Source organism: Terrapene carolina, unplaced genomic scaffold (assembly GCF_002925995.2).
Source record: "Terrapene carolina triunguis isolate 2854851 unplaced genomic scaffold, T_m_triunguis-2.0 Scaffold23, whole genome shotgun sequence".
Lineage (NCBI taxonomy): Eukaryota > Metazoa > Chordata > Testudines > Emydidae > Terrapene > Terrapene triunguis.
Window position 1 is genome coordinate 27,854,966 of NW_020664374.1, and position 23,681 is coordinate 27,878,646.

The window sequence follows — 23,681 nt, forward strand, 5'->3', positions numbered from 1 at the left end:
TTCTAGCCATGAACAACACTTACTGGTCTGTAGCTGTTTCTCTCTGGCCTGTACATCAGCAAAAACTTGTTTGAAGTGGTTAGTAAAAGCTACAAGATCTGCATCAAGGAACATTGGCCCTTGCTCTTTTTCTTTCAGTGCTTTACTTTGAAGCTTTAGCTGCACAATTTTAGGCTGAAGGGCTGACAACCGGGAGACTTCATCCTGTATGGTGAAGACAAACATTCCTGAATAAAATCATCCTACAGGCAATTCTTCATCAGATCACCACTGTTTTTATGGAATAAAAGAGGGCAAGAGAACATCAGATCTTCCTAATCCCTGAAACAGAAAATGGTGATGGAGAAGAACTAAAGTTCTAGTTTACTTAGTTCACCTTACTGCCAGATTAGGATTGTTCTTTACTGTGTAAATCACCAATGTTTTGTCCAGTCAAATTCTAATATGCTCAGTGAAGTCCTTCAATCTTCACTGCAGAGTGGTCACCATAAAAAGTCAAATGTAACAACAGTTACTCATTTGTGGCATCAGATATGAAACTACTTTCTTATACTGAGAATAAGAAATAACTGTGCAATTTGACATGTTATGAAATGGTAACTGTTGAGGATTATTCACTTTTTAAAGGTGACTACTGCAGGTGTCTGTATAAGAGTAGAGAAAATATCTTGGTATTGGCTGAGCTTCCCTAGAAAGTAGCGATACACTCAAGTTGGAAATTTCAGGTCTGCATCCAGATTTTGTGTAAGGAGCTCTCCACACTTGTGCCCATGCACAAGAGCTGTCCAAAATCCTAAATCAATATATCCTTTGTTCTCCCTTCTATGGCCCCTATTGGTGCCAGTTGCCAGAAAGAGACCAGCAGGGCAAGGGTAATGATCATGACATGATTTTAGCATCCCCACCTACAGAGTTGACCAGGACCATAAAAAGGGACAAGCTTCACTGTGATACACTACACACACTGGAAATACTGCTTGGGAACTCTTCTTGAGTCAGGCTCAATTACTCTTGGGAACTCTAGGATGGCCCAATGGCACATAGGACATAAACTAACCATATGTTAACAAAACTGAAATCCAGCTAGATATAGCAGGAGTAGAAGGCGGCTCTATGAAATTCCTTGTATACGCATATCAATACTAAATATGTCGCTTTAAAATTATGTCATGAACTCATATGTGAAAATACAACCTTCAGATTGCTACTATCAGTATTTGCCATAAGTATGCATAATGCTCTACAAAATAAGGCAAAGCACTTAAACGTGTATAAGTGGTCTGCTGCTTCGGGACCTAATTAAGGTGTGCTAAACTTGTATCAAAAGTCCAACTCCCAGAAGGGTTGCAATCAGAGGACAAACTAGCAAACTATAACACAACCATTAAATTACCCAAGGAAATCAGCAAAAACGACGAGGAGGAGCTGACTTTTCAAGTCTTAATAGGCACTTATTTTTATTGACCAAACATTAATGTGTAAATTAAGTGCTTCCTTACAATGGTCTTAAGATATTGCATAATGTTCTGGTCATATAGCTATAACAATCCAACATCAATTAAAAGTACAGTAGAACAAGCATTAGTTATTTGCTGAAAAGAACTAAATGTTTAATTTTAAGACCCACACACTGTATCCTCCTGCCCTTTTACACTCATCATTGCTACCGTTCATGGACCAGGTATTGACAATACCTAGTTTTGAAAGATATAAAGACTATTTTCCACTCTCATAATGAAAAACTGGCAGCCATCATCTGTCAAAATCTAGCAATACACATCAAGCATAATAATGAAAGGGTTGGAAAAGAGCCTCTAACCTTGCACTTTTCTAACTGTATTTTTACTGTAGCAGGATCTGCTGCTGGTGTAGGTTGTGCTTTCAGCCAGTTTTCAGCAGTAATTGCTGTCTGCTCCAGTTGCTGCAGCTGGGAGTAGAAGGCAATGATGTTATTTTGGTACTCCAGCCACGCCAGTCTCTCACTCAGCAACTGACAGAACTCAATCCAGCGACTGTTCAACTGCTCTGAGGCTTGTTTGATGTTATCAGCATTAAGACCCTCTAGAAAGAAAGGAAGAAAAAAAACTTCAATACTTATTTATCTTTAAGTCACAAAAAAGAAGCCGGAAAAGAATTTAACAACTCAGTTTCTGTATATAAGTGTATGGATGTCATATACTAGTGGAGAGAGCATTTAAAATCTATTGTAAATTGCTGTCAAGATATTGCTGTTACTATGGGAATGAATCATAATAGATTATAGTTCCATAATAGGAATAAAGCAGGAAGAGGAGATACAGCACACGGAAATAATTAAAGCTACTATGAGAAATAATAAAATGCCTTAAACTTACATTTTGGAAAACTTTGTGTGGATTGAAATTACATTTTAATACCTAGGGATGGCTTTTCTAAGTGTCCAAATGGTTTAGGAGCAAAAATCCAATTTAAAGTTTATGGGATTTAGATTCCTAAGTAACTTTGTGCATTTGAAAATTCCATGGTTTGCATCTGTATTACATACTACACATACATTCAGCATTCAGCATTATTGAAACAAGGCATATTAAGCAAAAACACTTAGTTTAGCAATTGCAATAAAATTACTTGGAGCAGTGATGAGGTAAAAGAGCTCAGCCCTGGGATTTCACACTGAACAAAATAGGAATCAAAAGTAAAATGAAGGGGTTTTCCCTAGCACAATTTATAATTATTCTGAAATTTGGCACTGTAGGCATCAATTCAAAACTAATCAGAGTAATATCATTAATTTGAGTAGCTCATATTTACTACAGATATCAGGAGGCTATAATATCAGATACTATACAGATATCAGATGGAGAAAAGCTCTAATGTGAACAGTCATATTACTTCTTGCTGGCATGATTTGTAATTATAAATCTAGAAATACTACAGATAATGAATTCAGAGTTAATCAAATTGTAGTACCAATGAGCTTGAGAGCACATCTTTAATAACAACCTCACCACTATCCCTACGGGCCAACTCTGCAGAAACAAAAGGCTTCAGCTCATCAAAATCATAAAATAACTTTTTTTCCCCTGATCTTTCCTAACACAAAGGCTATATATCAATAAGACAGAAGCCTCAAACGTAAACATCAATGTAACTATCTCTCTCAAAGCAATAGCTTGTTTCTCCAAGCCTGTGTGGGCTTTGGTACATCTGGAGTATGTCAATCTTTTTATTTCAAAGAGAAATATAAGATATAATAATGCTGCATTCCGCCCCTTCCTCCACCCAAAAATTCCCTCATTATGGTTACAAAATAATTCAGATATCTGAAGGCAAGTATGTAAACTCATTCATAGAATATTAAATTGTTGAGATACATTTGTACAGTGCCTAGCACAATGGGGTCCCGATCCATGGTTGGGGGCACCAGTCACTACTACAATGCAAATTGATAATAATTTACAGAGATCTTCTGTTCTAAAAAGGTTTCTGTGTATTCTTAGGAATACACAAAAACACTTTACAAATCTTGTTAAAATTTCCTAGGACTTAAACTTTTCTGTTCAACAATATTTTGGGCCGGATTCTCTGCCATGCTGCTCAGTGTCTGTGTGCAGCTGCCTGGTTCTCAGGCATGCTCTATGCTGGAGCCAACTCTGGGCTGTTGTATTGCATGCCACTTGGAAAGTGGCTGTCCACCAATTGAAAGTAGCTGGAGCACAGCAGTGCCACAGGACATGCCTCTTTCTACTCCTGGTATGCTCCCTCTTCCCTTACCCCCCAAGCAAATGTTGCATGATTTTGAAAAACAAGCCAGGAGTTATAGGTGTAAGAAGCTGCCATGCAGCCCTACATTGCTTGGTCAGCACTCCAATTCAAAAGTGATCACTGTGGTTAGATGTTCTGCTGCGTGTGTTTGTTCTCCCTGCGTGCTGTCCCAGCTCTGTGCAGACAGCAGGCACAGCTCAAGCTGGCACACCTCAAGCAAACTGCTCAATGTCCACAAGATCCGTTAAGGTACAAAGGCACCCAGCCAGGTTTATTGTCAATGAAGCGCAGTCCTAGCTCCCCGGATCAATGTCTACAGTTATACTAGCACGTGTGCCCATGAGAATGGACGCTGCTCAGTGAATGGCAGGACTTTCCATTGCCCCCTCAGCTGGCCAAAGACACTCCCTCTGAGATACATCTTTATACACCGATACAAACAAGTTATGTATTTCCCCTGACATATCAGGGTGCCACACTCTGATGTATTAGGGTGCCACCCATTGCCTTGTACCTCTAGGTTCAATCAAAACATCTCTATCCATCATGTTGTCATCCTGACCTTATCCTTAAGATGGGTAAGTGTGTTCCTGTTAACTTTGGGGAATGTTCTGGTACCGGGGTGTTCTGTACCACCTTTCTAGAATGTGTTTGCATGTATATTCTTGTGCCTGGCACTACTTAAGAATGTGTTTCTGCAGTATCAACCCTGTTCTTGCCAGATTCTGTGAGCAGGGCTTGCCTCTTGCTCACAACTTAATTTGACTACTTTAGCCCAGGCCTCAGGCCTCATACCAGGCCTCTGATACAAGGGCTTATGTCTCAGGCTCTCTTCCTACTATAGTCACTGTTGTGGTACAGTCCACTCAGAAACATACGTTATAAGAGAAAGGCTGGTGTTTGGGAGAGGGAGCAGACAGGGAGAGAAGAAGAGTTTGAAGGAGCATGAGGATGGCAAGCTGCACTTTGGGGTATGCCAAACAGTAACTCTGAACATGTTTCCTGTGGGGCACATGAGGGAGAGAAGGCAGGAGAGGTAAATCCATTGAGTACACTTCTGGAACAAGATGCATCAATGTTTTTGACCTGGCATTTTTGGCACTAGTGGGTATGCAACTACATTTAGCATATGTTAATGTTTAATTAGCATATGACTAAGTACAAGGTGGTAGCATGATCCTGTACATGGAGTCGGAATGGAGATTTTTATTAAATGATCAACATATGGACACAAACTCATCAGTAGCAGAAGCAAGTGCACTAATAGTATAGTAGCAGGCACATGTTTTGCTATTCTCAACTAAACTGAATGGTTTGTTTCAACAATTGGTTCTGTCCTGCCTGTAGATTTGGACATACATTCTGAGTAGCAATACATTCATCAAATGCCTGAGAACCATAAAAGAAGGTACAAGGTCCCTGACTCTATATCCTTAACTACCCCTGGGCCCGGTGGACACTGCCTGTGATTTCATTTGGGATAAGTAAGGTGGTCATTTTAAAATACTTACTACTAGCTTTGTCTTCTAACTGCTATGAATTTGACACTGAAGTAGGCTTTCAGGCCGAAGTTATGATTGCATGGGGGCTACAGCCTTGGACTATCTATGGTTTACTTACAGTTTTCTTCCTGGTCATATTTTCTTCTAGGATTGGAGAGTCGTATATTCCAGGCTAGTGTCTGGTTGCAGCAGATCCCTCCCAAGGTCTCCTTCCACCTCTTTTCCTCCCCTGGAGTCCCCAATCCCTCTCAACTTGTTTAAATACACTGAAAATTCTCAAGTTAGTAAAGTTCCATTAACTTATGTTCAAACATTGTGTCTGATGTATTCATGTTCCCAGACCAGTAAAGAGATCCTGTGACTTCTCCTGTGACTTAATGCAGAGGTGGATTAAGGTCTTCTAGTGCCCTAGGTCAGAGAAGATCCTGCTCCCATTCCACTCCTTCCATCTGCAGCCCCACCCCTGGCTCCACTGTGTTCTGCTCTTCACCTGTGACCCCACCCCTGTTCCACCCAAGCCCCCCGTTTCATCCACAGTCCCACCCCATTCCACCTCCCCCCCTCTGCAGCCCCCCATTTGCTCCTTTCTGTCCCCCCACTGCGGCCCCAAGACTGGAGAAGCTCTGTCCCCTCGCCACAGCCCTGGGGTCACAGTGGGCAGTGAGAGTTCCTCCAGCCCTGAGGCCAGGGCAGAGAGTGAGAGCTCCTCCTGTCCCAGGGCTGCAGCTGGAATCTGGCACTGGGGCTCTGCCCTACACCTGCCCTTCCCCCACCTCCCAGTCCTTCTGCCGGGGACCAGGGTCGGGGTGCTGGGGCATCCCCTGCCCGCTCCGTGGCTTCTGCCAGGGTTCTGGACTTCTGTTGGAGCACCCATTTTTCCGGGGGGCCCCAATTGACCAGGGCGGTTTAGGTTGGACATTAGGAAAAACTTCCTGTCAGGGTGGTTAAGCACTGGAATAAATTGTGTAGGGAGGTTGTTTAATCTCAATCATTGGAGATTTTTTTAAGAGCAGGTTAGACAATCACCTGTCAGGGATGGTCTAGATAATGGTTAGTCCTGCCATAACTGCAGGGAACTGGACTAGATGATCTCTCGAGGTCCCTTCCAGTCCTACGATTCTATGATTGGTGTTTTTTCATTTCAGTCTACAAATGTTTAAAACCTTTTCATACATATTGTTAACATCAATTTCCCTGTCGCTTATTATTTTCTGAGAGTTACATATAAAAATTTTTGATAGCCATGTAAAATGAGCAATACAAAACCCATTCAGTGCTAATAAGCTAAAATTTCAGGGTTAATGAATTATAATCCTTTCACATTTCATATTCTAAACAACCCCGATATACTCAGTGAATAAATATATTGTACCCAGAGGACATAGATCATTACCTGAAGTGCATCCATTAATTTTATTACCTTGTGTACTATGCATAACAAATTGCGTTAGAATATTTTAAATTATATAGCACCTTATATGCAACTACTTTGGGACTGTCATTTAACATGAAGTCTACCTTGTCAAGTTTATTTATCATTAGCCATGGATCCAAGATAGAATAATACCATATTACCTTTTTTTTTTTACATCTCACGACTCCTAAGGATATTTGAAATGGCAACGTCAATGAGGCATACTAATAAACTTCCTCCTTATCACAGTAGCATTTTAAGTGTTGCATCACTACAAATTGATTTTGCAATCATTTTAACACCTCCCATCAGAAGTTCACTGAGTATTCATTTTGATACAGTAGGTGTTTTATCCTAAATCACCATAACAATCAAGAGTCCACTCAGAAACCCCCACGCTCTGCTTCACTCTTTCAGTTTGCCAGCAGACTTTTAAGCTGAGGACATTTTAAAGGGAATGCATAATTTGCTCTTTTATGAGGGGAGGGGAAGAGGGGGTAACAGGACCCTGAAGGTCCTTACTGACTCTTGGCCAAGGGGAAGCAGAGCAAGACCTCCTGTGGGGTACAGCCAGCACCCAAAAGCAGCCAAGTTTGCCCCAGCAATAGCCAAGAGCAGCAGCAGTATGACAGGAGAGGTTCTGCCTGGAGCCTTATGAATTGCTATTTTGTCAGGGTTAACCTCCCTTGTGGAGGCACTCCCAGCCAGACAAACAACACTCCAATCACCCCCATAGGCATTTCCCTGCCTGAAGAATCAGGTGGGAGTAAAGCACCTTCATGTCTGTAGACACTAGTGATGACAACAAAATGCTTTTTACTCTGGACATTATTTTCTATCTCCTGACTGGCTGTGTGCCCCAACCTGTTCCTGTCCCTTTATTACTATACTCAAACTGCCTATACTCCATCCTTCCTTCCAGTGTTCCTCTTCCCATTCCTTCCTTTCCACCACTATTTTGTTCCTATTTTCCAACCTGACCCCAGTTCCAAAACAACAAAAAAGTAAATTGAAGAAAGAAATGAAACTAAGACGTGTTCATTATTACCCTGATCATTTCTCTCTTAAGATGTCTTCCACCCTTTGATTTTTGTCTTTTTTATATTTTAAATTCTTCACCTTCCTCTGCTGCCCATGAATTTCACCAGTGGTCTAAATCTTAAATAAATATAAATTAACTTGTTGGATGTCTAGTACATGATCTTATAAGAACAGAATATAAATTGTTGTAATCACATCATACTACTGAACAATTTCTGCAAGGAACATATTGTTTATTGGGTACCATAATAGTACTGGGTGTACCTCAAGTGAGTTGAAGCTTTCATTTTGTTAAGCTTCTAAAAGTTAAATAAATTAAACATCTCTTCTTCCAAATCAACCAGATATTTCTCCCTCCTTCCAATAGGCCCCAGTCTAACTATCTCCGCCAAATCTAAAAATGTTCTCTAAACACAACTTCCTGCCACTGTGATGATATATCTAATGGGAAAGGAGGAACGTTTCTAAGCATGGCACTCTGTCTACAGAGCTCTGGTCATCTGCTCTGTTGAAACCTTGGGTTCTCTGGAGCTTCACCAGAATCTCCTCCAGACTGCATTGTGCTAATAAAATTTGTGAATGACACAATGTTGGGAGGTATAGCCAATATGGAGGAGGACCGGAACATCATACAAGAAGATCTGGATGACCTTGTAAACTGGAGTAATAGAAATGGGATGATATTTAATAGTACAAAGTGCATCATCATGCATTTAGGGACTAACAACAAGAATTTTTTCTGTAAGCTGGGGCTTTATCAGTTGGAAGTGACAGAGGAGGCGCAATACCTGGGTGTATTGGTTGATCACAGGATGACTATGAGCCATAAATATGATGCAGACATGACAAAGGCTAACACCTTTTCCGAGGATGCATCAGGTGTGGTATTTCCAGTAGAGACAGTGAAGTGTTAGTACCATTATGCAAGGCACTGGTGAGATCTCATCTGGAATACTGTGTGCAATTCTGGTCTCCCATGTTTAAGAAAGATCAATTCAAACTGGAACAGGTGCAGAGATGGGCGACTAGGATAATCCAAGGAAGGGAAAACCTACCTTATGAAAAGAGACTCAAAGAACTTGGCTTGTTTAGCCTAACCAAAAGAAGGCTGAGGGGAGATAGGATTGCTCTCTATAAATACATCAGAGGGATAAACACCAGGGAGGGAGAGGAGTTATTTTAGTTAAGCACCATTGTGGACACAAGAACAAATGGATATAACCTGGCCATCAGCAAGTTTAGGTTCGAAATTAGGCAAAGGTTTCTAACCATCAGAGGAGTGAAGTTCTGGAACAGCCTTCCAAGGGAAGCAGTGGGGGCAAAAAACCTAACTGGCTTCAGGACTGAGCTTGATAAGTTTATGGAGAGGATGGTATGATGGGATAGCCTATGATTGCAGGTGGCCCACTGGCGACTGCCAGTAGCAAAAATCCCCAACTGCTGCAGTCGGGACACTAGCTGGGCAGGGCTCTGAGTTACTACAGAGAATTCTTTCCCAGGTATCTGCCTGGTGGGTCTTGCCCACATGCTCAGAGTCTAACTAATCACCATATTTGGGATCGGGAAAGAATTTTCCCCAGGGTCAGATTGCCAGAGGTTAGGGGTCTATTTCAGGAGTGGGTGAGGTTCTGTGGCCTAATCAGATAATATGATTAATTTTAAAAATGGCTAAGAGAATTTTGACTATATTCAAATATGCCACACCATCATCCTGCTCTCTGAAATAATTTTAAATGAACTATAGTCTCTTCAAAAGTTTAATATAGTCAAGAAAGTAAGATTAGAATCTTAGTTTCTGTGCAGAACAAACTGTTAACACATAGTACACTATTGTGAGCATTATAGTTTGCTACATTTCCTTTCATGGTAGTAAGGTTATGTTTTTGTTTCCACCCCTTTCCAATTAATAGCATCACAATTTTCTTATTATTTTTGAATGTTAGGGCTAACAGATTGCCAGCTCAGGCTAGAGCAATAGGGCAATTCACTTATGTCTGAATATCAAATAAATGCTAAAAGGTCATAGCATGTTCAAGCCAATTCACTTGTTAGCAGAGATCAAAAGGAGATGTTGAATGCATTGTTTTCACCCATCTGTATTCTGTTGTCTTCTGTCACATTACATGTAGTTACATTATGTATACCCTGTAATTAGATAATCCTAGATCAAAGGTGTATTTACTTGATGTTTAGACTTCATGAAAATGAATGAAAGATTCTTTGGATTCCTGTAACAAAATGCATTATGTGTGCATCGGTAATTGGCCTGCCCATCAAACAGAATTGAAGCCTTGGAACTGTAAATGAAGAAGCACGCTAACTTCAAAGCATGGGTCACGGTGTTTGACAATGGGAAATCCACAGTCTGCATTTAGTCAACAGAGAAAAAGCCCATGCTGTGATGGAGATACTTGCCAGATTGTTTTCCGGGGAAAACCACTATAAGAATGGATCCAGGGAGCGATGTTGTATCTCTGTACTGTTTTGGATTTTAACAGGATGGAATACTGAACAAATAGCCCGAGATCCCATCACTACATCTCTGCTATCATATTGGATTTACAAATTTTGACTCACCTGTTAATGTATTTTACCTGCTTTAACCTCTCAATAACTGATTTCTTTTTCTTAGATAATAAACCTTTAGTTAGATAGTTTACTAGAGAAATTGGCTGTCAGCGATGTCTTTGGTGTGAGATCCAGAGTCGCCATTGACCTGGGCTGACTGACCCTTTGAGGTTGGGAGTAACCTAATGCGACATGATTTTTTCTTTTAACAACCTTTCATCACAAAGTCCAGCTTGTCTGGGTGGTAAAGAGGGGCTGGAGAGCCTAAGGGGACTGTCTGTGGCTCCAAGACTAATACAGTAATCCAGGAGTGCACATTTGTTACTGGCTGGGTGAAATCTTGGTGAATACACTGTCAGTTTGTGGTGCCTGTACTGTTTCTAATAGACTGAGCTGAGACTGGCTCTCTCAGTGGTGGGTCACTCCAGACAGAGTGACAAAAATATAAAGCAAAATTAACTTACCATTCCATTCAGAAAGTGCTTTGCTAACAGAATTCTTGTGTATTTATTCCATCCCTAAGATTATCATCTATTTCAACCCCCATGTCATTACCATTCACCATCTGTTCCACCAAGGCCTCCGCTGATCTGCTGGTGTCTTGCAGTTTCCTGTACTTCTCAGACTTTTCTCGCTCGATGGCCTGTAGCATGACAGGAAAGGTGAGAATTTAGACAGAGATTTTGAAGGACACCAAATAATTAATCTGTACATCCTCTACCGCCATGAAGTCTTTTTACCCTGTCAAATCGCCCTGCTAACCTCCTGACAGAACAAACCTTGTGAACAAACCTCATGAAGTTGGATATGCTTCTGGCCACATAACTTTAGGAAAGAAAGGTCAAATAATAAATCTCTATGTGCAAGCTTGACAAGATTATTTGTCTATAAAGTACCTACATGTATCATTTATCAGACACCACAATTTCCCCATGTGCCCAGAAGGACAGACAAGTTCTACCAGAATTCAGTGGGAAATAATCAGAGAGGCTTGTCTTACTGAAGCACAAAAGATCCTTGATATATGCACCCAGAAGTCCAAATGCCTCACACAGGTGAGTGCAGCACCAGTGAGAACACAGTAAGTCAAGCTGGACTTTGGAGTATGGCTGGTACCACCCAGGAGCTGATCTCTCATGCTGAACATGCAATGAAGACATACTCTAAGTGGCCTGACTATAAAAGGTGTTGAAAGCCCTCACAACTTGCAATGAAGCCAAATAAATTAGGCCACTGCTTTAGATACCTAAGTATAGATTTAGATGACTAACATTACACTCCTTATTTACATAGATAAGTATATATAAACAAACTTTTTTAAAGTGATAGTGGACTTAAAATAGCTTTTAAAAAATTTATTTTAACAAAGATAATTAGTGCATTACATATTAATACCAATACTTTTCTGTTGAGAAGACACCTAATTTGTACATCACAACTACCAGTGCGTGAATTAACAGCAGCAATGCTCAAAATACCTCAAATTAATTCAAAATTGGTTCTCATTCTTCAAAATTATCATGCTAACACAGAATCATACATGGTAAAAATGGACTTTCTGAGTACAATTCTTTTCACTGTACCTGAAAATTTGGGGATTTTGCATATTTTTGTATCAAAATGAATGGCTTGAAAAAAAATTAAAGGAAATAAAATTGGGAAGTACAAATGTATATTTTTAAAATGAATTTAAGCCCTGATTCTACAATGGGATGTACAAAGACAGAATCCTGACCATGCAAATGTCCTCAGTGATGCCAATGTAGCAGATAAAGCCTAACTGTGCACATCTTATACCAGGCCAGGGGCTTCAGAGAGCCACCTTCAACAGCCTCACACAGTCCTATTCACACATATCCAAGGCCTACCATTATCTCATTGTATGTTTTATTGTGAATTATATATACACATAGCTGCTATCTATTATTATAATACGTTTCATCATGTATTTTAATAATTTTATACGTCCACTGTAACAATATGCCAAATTTTACAGAAAATATTTACATCAGTTTAATTTTGTGCAAATAACATATCTGAAATAATGAAGATGAGGATTGATGTTCAGTGAGGAATTAAGTTTGGGAACACTTTGGTAAGCATATGTTTTATTATACATTTATAGACAAACACACAAAAACAGAGGTTATGAACTAATGCATGATAGTGTGATGTGGTATCTAGGTTTTATCAGAATGAATTTAAGATGACTGCATTACTCACTCATGGCTTGCACGGGTCATTCCTAACAAATACAAATAAAATCTTCATGCCACACCATCATGTGTTTTATATATATGCCACATACATTACTGAAAAACTGTTGTAGAAATGCACTTTTGAGAGCTTTAAAAATGGACATGGGATTTTTTTTCCCGTCTCACTCAGCCTGTAAAGCCAAGTGATGTAGTTACCCTTAGTCTAACTGTAGAGAGCCCAGAAGGAACCATAAAAACGACTCTAATAAATCTATATATAGATGATTTATATAGATTTTTATGTATTTATATATAGAATACTGATTTTTCTAAGCATAAAAATGACAAGGCATTTAAGTCTGTGATCCTGAACCTTCCAAGGCCAGACACAAATACTGCGAGTCCCAGTGGAACGTTCAGAAACTCCCCTTCCATATGGTAAAAAGTTCCTGTTTCCAGAAGATAACAGACTTTTCATAGTTCTGACATTTCTACATCTATAGAAAACATGTCACTAGCCCAAGACAAATTTCACCTTTTGAGGTCCTTAGTCGAGGTTGTATTTGGGGGGCAGAAAGGGGAAACATTTACTGCTGCTTATCAATGCTGATTAGTATTGTCCCAGTGTTACCTTGTGCTCCCACCAGCTCCCTGCTATATCCACCAGTTGTCTGTCTTATTCTTAGATTGTAAACTCCTAGGACTTTCTCTGCATTAGATATATGTACAGTACTTAGCACAATTGGATGGGGGATTCCTAGGTGCTAATGCAATCCAAATAATAATGATTGCCATTATCTTGGCAGACTGATTTTTTAAAAAAGTGACTTTTTTTAAAGCTGACTGGAGGTGCGTGCGCATGTTGGAATAAGTCCCATAAGTGATGGATTAAGGGGCACAGTGTAGATTAAATAGTCAAAGTTGCATGATGAACTGAGGAACCACATGAATTAATTTCTCACATGGACAGAATTGCCACGTGAGTGGGGTGTGTGTCACCTCCCCTCCCCACCCCACCCCATGCGCATGTGTGTCCATACAACAAGCTGATAAATATAATGTTAAGATTGTATTCAAAAGTCTGGAAATGCCAAAGTAAAGGCGGCCTACACAACATGAATTCTGCTCCCTTGTGTGTATGCATTTTGAAATACTTTGAGATTATTTTTAAGTACAGGATCACATTTTTCCACAGGTCCCATCATTATTAATTCTGCAGGCTCAACAGTGCACAGTGAATGAAATAACTTTTAAATATTTATGGTTAGCCTCATAAGTTATTTCCCCATGCCTCATAAATGGTGCATCAGCCATCCCTGCACTGAATGAGGCAGGGGGTCCTGTCAACACCCCTCTCATTTACCTCTTCAACCCTCCTTCGTTCATTATGCGTTTATCATCTTCTGTAGTGAATGAGATAGTACTCTTCTGGACCCAAAGCTCGTTCACTACAAAAGTGGTTTGAGGTTAAGGTTGTGCAGAAAACCTTAATTTTGGCATTTCCAAACCTTTGAGCACTACACATCAGAACCTTAACAACTGCAGTAGTCAAACAGTTTCTGAGGAAAAGTTTTTTCGTTGGAAAATAGGGTTTTATTATTTTAAAAATCAACATTTTTCACACAAATATTGTCAATCAATTTTTCATCTTTCAATATTTTTCTGGAAAAATAAAACATTTTGGAAACAAAACATTTGTGGAAAAATATCCTTAATTTTTAAGAATTTTTCTATTTTTAAATGCAAATTTCCCCTCACTTGCTGACTACACTTCAATTAGCAAAAGCTGTGAAAAAAGTCAAGGTGTGGAAAAACCTACTTTCCCATGCATTATTATTGTTTTCCAACTTCTGCCAGTTGGCAATCAGTAACAAAATATTGAAAGTGTGACTGAGAGAAACAGTAACACTTGCACATTTAAGTAGCCTGTTAAAACTGAAATGTGAACATGTTACTTCTAAAACTGAAAGGTGTTTTTTCCTTACCTTCCCACTTTTCATTCCTGTTTCTCAGCTGGTGCCACTGGAAAAAGTTGGGAAACAGTAACTAAGTATTTGGAAGTGAGCAAAAAACACACTTGACGCACACTTTTGAAATTTCCTACAGGAAAAACTGGAGTTTCCAATGGAAAATTTCAAATGCAAGAAAAATTCTCATTTTCCAGTCAGCTTTACTTGACAGTCCTCTTTATGTGTGGTTATGTTTGTAAGTACTTTGTTGGCTTTAAAAAAAGATATGTGATAATAGGAAAAAACCACGTGCATCTATTTTCTAGTGAGCAGTAGAACACTTCACTCCTACGCAACATACTATACCCACACAGTGAGACAACAGTTCATGCCCCTTCATGATAATCTGATAAAAGCAGAATATCAGACTACAGGATCTTATTCATATATAATAGTTTCATCTTATCAGCAACCAACATTTAAAATGCTTTATTCTTAAATATACAGCGGTACGTCAGGCACTGTTCACAAAAACACTTTAAAAATCCTCGATTTGGTCAATAGCAATGTAGGGAGTCATTCCCCACTCTCCACCATGCAGGCCCAATCCTGAAAAACTAGGAGGCTACTATTGAATCATACGATTTTTATCTGGTAACAAATTATCCAAGATCATTACATGCAGCATGTCTACAATGCAAACATTCAACAAATTTTAAATCGCTGCTGTCTGATTCCCAGTTTTGAGACAGCAGCAGCAAGCTGCACAATGAGAGTTTCTGTTCAGAATCTTAGGGCTTGTCTACACAGTTAGTCAGTGCATGGCAAACCAGGGTGTGAACATACAGTGTTGCATACCAAGCTGTGAGGACAAGTCCTAAGCTACAAGCTGCAGAGTTCAACTTCTTTTTAAAAGGTTTTGATCCAAACACAATATATCTGTAAAGTAGCTATAAAAGGCAGCTATAAAAGGAAAAAAGAGAATTTAGGAGCTTGAGATTGGTAAGGGGCCAAATTTAAGTGGTTTGATCATTGTACTTTGTGGACTCTCCCATATTTGCTAAAGTTTGGGTTTCTGGTAAGTTTAACTTCAACTCTGAATTTTCAGGCTTCTAAATGTTATCTTCGTCACTAACTACATCATTGTAAAGATTTTTATTGTTAAATTATTGATATATATTCTCAACCTTGGACAACTTTTTAAACTTTTCCGTCTAGTTAATTTTCATTATTTTCTCCACCTAAACCCTTTACATTCGGATTCACAGTAACAAAGGAACCTGTCATTATAGCTGAACAAGGAACACTTTAAAGCATTGCTAAAATTGTTTTCTGTAATGTACATATCACATACAGAATTCATGAAGGTGTGGAATGGGATAAAAGGTTTTATTGGCATTCGTTTTAGATTACGTGCATTACTTATATGGTCATCCCATAATGAAACCTTCATACCACATAACCATATATTCCTGATAAAGCACCATACAAGACCAAAATAAAGAGATACCCATTGACTTCAGTGGACTTTGGATCAGATCCATAATCTCTCTCTGTTTCTGTGTGTGAATAAACCCAGTGTGCGTGTACATATGCACATGTGTACGCATGCCTATATATATTTGTAGGTGTGTGTGTGTGTAACAGTATAATACATGTATACAGACAGCCTCATTGAATCATCATTTCTATAATGTTTGTCGTTTTTATCTTAACATTTGTAATTAAATGGTCCTAGTCAATAGCTGACTTTTGACTCTGGAGATGCAGATTTCAGCAGGCAGCCCATACCCCATCATCTTATTTTTCCTTGTTCTGACCCTATTTCCACAGAAATAAAAGTGAGAACTGGCAGCCAGCAGTTGTGAAAGCTCTTGTTAATTTAAGGTGCTGGCTGCCACTTCCCACCTCTGCTTCCATTTCCAAGGAGAGAGAGGTTGTGTCTGAAAAAAATCAAGTATAGGCAAGTTTTCAAATCTGGCTGTTTAAAAACTTGCCCTTACTTTACTTCTGCCAGCAGCTGAGCAGTGTCCAGTACAGATTTCAGCCACTAGCTGTCACCAATGATCTTTAAAAGTTTCCCCTACTGTCAAGGCTGAATCCCCACTCTGTCACTTCGAGTACAGAAGGTGGGGGCCCACTCCGTGCTTGTATTAAACTCCCAAGGTTGTCACCACCCAAATGCAAAAAAAAAAAAAAAAAAAAAAAAACACCACCCTTGGACCCAGGAAGGAGCACTTGGGAATTCCTCCCTGTGGGGCACCCTCAAGCCCTTTCACGCACACTTCCTCCAGGGAAGAGCTGAGAAAGAAAGCAAAGGAAATTAGCTGTTGCCCCCAGCTAATCAAACAGCATATGCACAAACCTCTTAGGACACCAAAAATCCAATCCTGTTCTCAAAAAAGGTAAATTTTATTAAAAACAAAAAGAAAGAAAATACATCTGGAACTTAGGCTTTTGCTAGATTTTAAAAGAGCAATTCCAAAAATTAAGCACCCAAAATAGCTTTCTTGGGGGTTAAGCTTAAAGGTTACAAGCAAACAAAAGCATCTGGGGGTTAGCACAGTGGAGATCCAGAGGCCAAAATAAAGAAATAACCTGATAGCGTCTAACTAAACATTCCCTATCCAAATGATTCCTTCTAGGTATGGAAAATACTTTTCAAATCTTACATGGCATTTCTGCTTATAGCATTGCTACTCCATGTTCCTGCAGCCCAGAGAACAACAGACAAAGGGATAGTTTCTTTCCCCATTTTAAAAAGTTCTAGCCTTCCCACTGGCTCTTTTGGTCAGGGGCCCACTTTTTTTTCTTTACCTCGGGGACTTTTTAACCCTTAACAGGTAAATCAAGTAAAGAACAGCTTCCAAGAGGGATTTTACAGCTAACTGGCTGGTTGGGTGTCCATCAAAGGGAGCTATCCCCCCCTTTATTTATCACACTGCACCTGCAACCTGTAGACTCTCAAATGTGGAGTTACTCAAGGCAAAATGTAAACTTTTAAAAATAAAGATGTTCCTCCAAACCTAATTCACCTGTGGTCTTTATAAAAAGATTTTCAGTGTTAACCTGAGACAATAATGTTTGTTATTTCTCCCATTTCTTTTTAGAAGAGGAAGTCCTTCATTTTTCCCCCTACCCTGCATCCCAATCTTTGATCTCAGAAACAGATTTTTCTGCATTGTTTTCCAGCACAGGTAATTGGAAACAAGCTTCTCAATCATGCTACTACTCACTTTCTAAGGTTGTCTATGGAAGATCTGAAAGATCCTGTTGTCTCCAATCCCTTGGACCCAGCTTCCAATGTTACAGTATCTGGGGGGACCAAAATGGAGGGGAGGACCATGCAGGAATCCAATCCAGCACACTCCCATGTAATCATATATATCTTTTGGCATAGAGATCTGAAAAGATGGTGCTCCTACTGGCCTCCCACCCCCAAACTCTGCCTCACCATCAACGAAAGAGGAGGAAGTATAGGAGCCCAACTAGAGTCTGAGGCAAGAGCTGCTGGGAACCACAGTTGGGAGCAAAGTAGGTCTGTGGTTCACCTACCTCCATCTCTCACTTGCAGGGACATAGATCACCGCCTCCTTGGGAACAAAGGAAGGAAAGGAGGAGGCAGGTGAACGAACCATGGCTCCTGAATCTCTTAAGGATATTATAAAGTATTATAAAACTGACATTAGGAAGGAGAACATCTTATTGGCTAAGGGCATCTGATTGTGCAATTGTTCAGAATAATTACAAAGGTCCAGGTAAGAGCTAAATTGCCAACTTTGAGGTGGTTATGCTCCTAAAAATGGAAACAAAGGGAACCTTCCATTATTTAAAAAAACAATAGTATAATGGGTGAAGCGCTCAGAAAATTAAGTGACTATCTCTTTATTAATTAAATTGTCCCAGTCACTCTAATAGCCGAATGCCTGCATCCATCATATCTTCTGCATGTATCATGCCAGTTTTGTTTTTAATATGTGCACATTTCATGGAGCAGATAGAAAATGGTCAGAGTAAAATCATTTACCATATAATTATTAATATTAATTCAGAAAAATGCACTTCCAAGTACACAAAAATGAGCAGGTGGCATCAGAAAGCTGCTTTCAGTATACCACAGACTACTCAGTGCTTTCTTCCAGTATTGCTATGGAGACTATTGATTAAACACAAACCACTGCAAGGTAAGTGAGATAACAAGAAACTTTTGAATGTATACTTCTGGAGGGCTGAAATTCAATGTTCCTTCATCTTATCAGAGCTGATTTAAGATGGAGAGACAGACAGGAAGACAAACATATAGCAGAAATGATTTAGTGTTGGTAATCCTGCTCCATTTGCAGTACATGGAGTAAGAATTTATATCTGTTAATTTTAAACAAACACATTTGTAAAATATCACAGGCTTTGAGTGTAATAGCTAGCTAGACATGGATTTCTCCTTCTCGTACTCAGAATAAAGCAGATAATTTTTGCAACTATTTTCAAAAATCAAATTATTTCCAAGTATTCAAATATTTTAGTGTTTAACAGACTAAATTCAGAGTGTGTGAAAAACACCCACAGTGCAATGGCTTACACTCTGCAAAATCATCACTGAGGCCATAGAAGATTAAAGAATCATTTTTCAAGTGTTCCATGCTACCATGGCCAGACTTGTTTAAATTCAACAGAGCATTATGATGGTTAATATTTGGGATCTTTACTAGAACACTATTACTAGATTCTGAAATACTGATTGTTCCTTTACATATAGTATAATATGACTTTGCTTTTTAATATGTGATACTAACATAAAAATACTAAAATGAAAAGAGTAGTAGTATGGTTGTATACATAGCGTGCTATATATAAAGCTTGATTCTGCAATCATTTAGACTTGTACAAATCTGCTGTACAAGTTAAAAGTGTGTGGACTTGGATGTATGGATCAACACCACCTCAGGCACAACATATATCAAGCTGCCAGCCAAAATCTGGCACACACAAAATTAATGAGCATATCTGAAAATCTGGCTGTGTATGGTCAATCAATGTTTGCCAATCTACAGTTCAACTTTTTTAGATTTGGACTTTGAAAGTACTTTGAAAAATTAATACAAATTGACAAACAAATATGAGAGTATATTTTCCTACATTGACTCTTTCTCTGAGGTCTGACAGGTTGCCTTCTTTTCTATATATTGCAAACTCGGGGCTCTGAAGTACAGCTTCTGAGCGGGTCATCCAACTGTGTAGTTCTGTTGTATCGACGTCAAACCTGAGATATAGAGAAATAAAAGAAATTCTTTTCTTTATACATAAGACTTAAAATCAACAATCACAGCAAAGATGTTATACCAGGTGTTTCAACCAGAATTATGAATTAAATATGAACAAAGTGGTGATTGCCATCAGAAACAGAAGCTCTAGATAGGCTGCATTCCAGGAGATACCACATAACTGTCAACTGTAAAACTCAGGAGCCCTTCTGTAAACCTACAAATACGTCCTAGTTTTTTATACTAATCTGTCTACTGAACAGACAACTCCTCTTTCACATCCAGGTTTCCAGATTTATGAGCTGACTTCCTTTGTAAAATATGCAAAAAATGACTTTCACAGCTAAGACAAGCTACTGTCTCAATTAGGGAGGAAGGCTTCTCTCTGGGTTTATAGATGCACTTGTAGCCTTCATACCACAAAGGTTCTGATTCTACCCTCTACTAAGCTGATATGTAGGATTCACTCCGGAGGAGGGAGGGAGTCTTTCCCAATTGATTTATGTTAGCTCTAGTTGCCAGTCACCTGACCTTTAAAAAAAATTAAAAATTTAGTACCATGTGGAATTATTTTCTGTTTGTCCCCCCCCCCACACACACACACTTTTCAGTACTTTTATAGCTGTTTTTTAAAATGGATTTTATTTCTTCACCATCCCTGCAACACTGATTCACCTTTTGTCATTCAGAAAGAGAGGAGTTCAAAATGAAGGTGCATTTAGGACCAGGTTTATTACGTGCAGGGACCTAATTTGCTGTGAAGCATGGAGGAGTCATGAAGCTGCAAGTTGATTTAGTCTCTACACCAAACGGTTAAAGATTTGCCTCCCTCTCCAGTCCTCTCGCCAGCACGGGTAGAGAAAGAATGCAAAGAGAGTCTGTAGATTTAAAAACACTGGGACCAAAGCAGCTGCTCTATAGAACCCAAAATCAAATTACTTCAGACAATTTCTCTAAATAATTCCGAGACTTTAAAATGGGCTTTTGCCTAGCATATATTTAAAAATTTAATAATTTATTGTCTTTGAAATTATTTCCCTTAAGTAGTGGGCATGCTTTGGTTTTCCAGCTGCAGAATGTGTGTCTGTCATCCTCCATGCCACCACCCTTAACCAAGGTGCTGTCTTTTACTCTACCTTCTCTCTGTAGCCTAACACAGCCTGGCTGTATTAAAAGCTTGCTTCTTCTTTCTCCACAGTATGCCAAAGATCTGACCTTTACACTCTGTCTATACCATTTGAAATCTCATATAGGCTTTTATCATCCCTTATCTTCATTACTACAACTCCTTTTTTCAACCATCCTTACCTCTCTCCCTTTTACCGTACTGCTTATCAGATCCATTCAAAACTCTGCTGCTGAGGCCACCCTCATGGTCTTTTGTTCTAACAGTGTCTCCACTGAATCAAATACCTTTACCTTTAAGGCAGTTCACAACTTAGTTCCTTTCTACTTACCTACTTCTGTATCTTATGACTCTCAGACACCACTTCCATTTCACCAACTCTGTCAGCCTTGATCCTGTTTACCTACTCTCCCACAAGCATATTCACACTTTCTTCTCTGCTGTTTCTTATGCATAGCATACTTTTCTGAGCTAGTCAGTAAAATCACTACCCTTTCTTTCAAATCTTTCCTCAAGACCCACATCTACTGTGATGCCTACAGGAAACTGCCAATTGATGATGACTACGTAGATGACCACCAGCGACCTTGGATATCTATCATTTGTTTACTTATATTTCAAAAGTCAAAAAAGGAATTGAATGTCTTAAAACTATCTGTGCACACAGATACATGAATTATAGCCTCTCCTCCATGTCTATTCCTTCCAAGTGTCTGTTACACCCAATTTTGTCATGTCTTAATCTAGATTTTAACCTCCTCAGAAAAGAGACTGCCTTTACAGTGTATTTGTAAAGCACTGAACACAGAGGAACCCTGATCCTGATTTGGGCTCCTGGATGCTATCGTAATAAAAATAAGTAATAGCAATTAAGAAAATATGGACAGACAGCTATCTATCCAGACATTTTGAATGCATCATCACTGGAGTATCTGAGTCCATAAAGCTAAAGTACAATTATCTAAATCACTCGACAGTCAAATTTGCATGCCTTATCCAACAAAGAAAAGCACGGCAATTTTTAGTCTAATTATGGTCCTGATTTTCAAAGAACATTTTGTAGAAGCCAATCTTTTGTATTAAGCATTTATGTATGTGCAGGAAGTGAGAGCTATTTTGAAAGTTACACTGTATGTAGAGGCACACTAAAATTGCAAGATCATTTGGGGATTTATGGGCATGTGCTATTCAAACTTCCACACATACAGGCTCATAACTTGAATGTCATGGAAGTGCATATGCAACCATTTTGAGCTGAGGCCCAGTGAAAATTTGTGGCTTGCAGTAGAGTAGTAGGTCCAAGTACATATGTAAATCAGAGGGTGTGACATTAATACAGCTTGCTAGCACTTCACTTTTGCTGTCAATGGCTGAAGATATAAAGCAGCATAATTTTAATCCATGACGATGTCTGGCTGGTTGTCAGACTGGTATCTCCTTCATCCTAAAATGGGTGACCTCAAGCACCAGTGTAAGGGGACGAACAACAGGTCTTCTTAGTACACTGCTACCCCGATGTGACGTTGTGCAGTCTATATGGTTTTATAAAAACATGATAATAAGTGAATATAATGTAACTGGGATAGTTTTATAAAAATTTGATAAGTGACTATAATGCAAATGGGATATGCTTCGTGCAAAAGGTCTCTTGTAAGGTATCATTACAAAGCTTATAATCTACCGAGTATGATCATCTGATTTGTATAAATGTACCACTCTTGTATCTAAAACTAGAAATATAAAACATAACTCTGAGGGCCTATTGTAATTATGTAAAGTGTGGGCCATTAATGATGGTTTGGAATCTTGATGACTCCCATTAACAAGGACCATTGTCTGCAGATGACTGTGTTTACCTGTGAGTCTTCCTGTATATGTGTGTGCTGGCAAGTGAGTAATGAAGTCTTGCAGTGACATGTGATCATGTCACCTGAACTGGAATCCATCTTTAACCTGGTGCTTTTCCAGTGAGGGGGGGTGAAAACCCAGAGGGACAAAGAGTTCCCGCCTTATGCAAAAGATATATAAAAGGGTGGAAGAGAACAGAGAGGGAGAGGAGCCATCATGGAGAAGCCCCTAGCTAACACCTAAGCTGGAACAAGAGCTGTACCAGGGGAAAGAATTGTGCCCAGGCCTGGAAGGTGTCCAGTCTGAGAAAAACTTACTGAAGGATCTCTGAGGGTGAGATTATCTGTATTTAGTTTGATTAGGCATAGATTTGCACATTTTATTTTATTTTGCTTGTAACTTACTTTGTTCTGACTCTTACTACTTTGAACTACTTAAATGCTACTGTCTGTATTTAATAAAATCACTTTTTATTTAGTAATTTACTCAGAGTATATATTAATACCTGGGGGAGCAAACAGCTGTGCATATCTCTCTATCAGTGTTATAGAGGGCGAACAATTTATGAGTTTGCCCTGCATAAGCTTTATGCAGGGTAAAACGGATTTATCTGGGTTTAGACCCCATTGGGAGTTGGGCATCTGAGTGCTAAATATAAGCACACTCCTGTGAGCTGTTTTTAGGCAAACTTGAAGCTTTGGGACAAGTGATTCAGACCCTGGGTCTGTGTTGGAGCCAGACTGGAGTGTCTCACTCAGCAAGACAGGGGGCTGGAGTCCTGAGCTGGCAGGGAAAACAGAAGCAAGGGGTAGTCTTGGCACATCAGGTGGCAGCTCCCAAGGGGGTTTCTGTGATCCAACCCATCACACCCGATATAATGCAACCCAATATAATACAAATTCGGATATAACGCAGTAAAGCAGCGCTCCTGGGGAGGGGCTGCGCACTCCGGTGGATCAAAGCAAGTTCGATGTAACGCGGTTTCACCTATAATACAGTAAGATTTTTTGGCGCCTGAGGACAGCCTTAT

At 39.4% G+C, this 23,681-nt stretch overlaps 1 protein-coding gene across 1 annotated transcript in view; it reads right to left on the reverse strand.

Annotated features, from left to right (window-relative positions):
* The window catches only part of LOC112112035 (dystrophin), a 1,981,667-nt gene that overhangs the window by 1,150,326 nt on the left and 807,660 nt on the right, over positions 1-23,681 (reverse strand). The window contains exons 18-21 of the mRNA XM_026649948.1: positions 19,553-19,676; positions 10,825-10,912; positions 1,820-2,061; positions 24-204 (exon numbers count right to left, since the gene is read on the reverse strand). Coding sequence (XP_026505733.1) covers positions 24-204; positions 1,820-2,061; positions 10,825-10,912; positions 19,553-19,676 — 635 coding nt within the window. The remainder of the gene's footprint in view (positions 1-23; positions 205-1,819; positions 2,062-10,824; positions 10,913-19,552; positions 19,677-23,681) is intronic.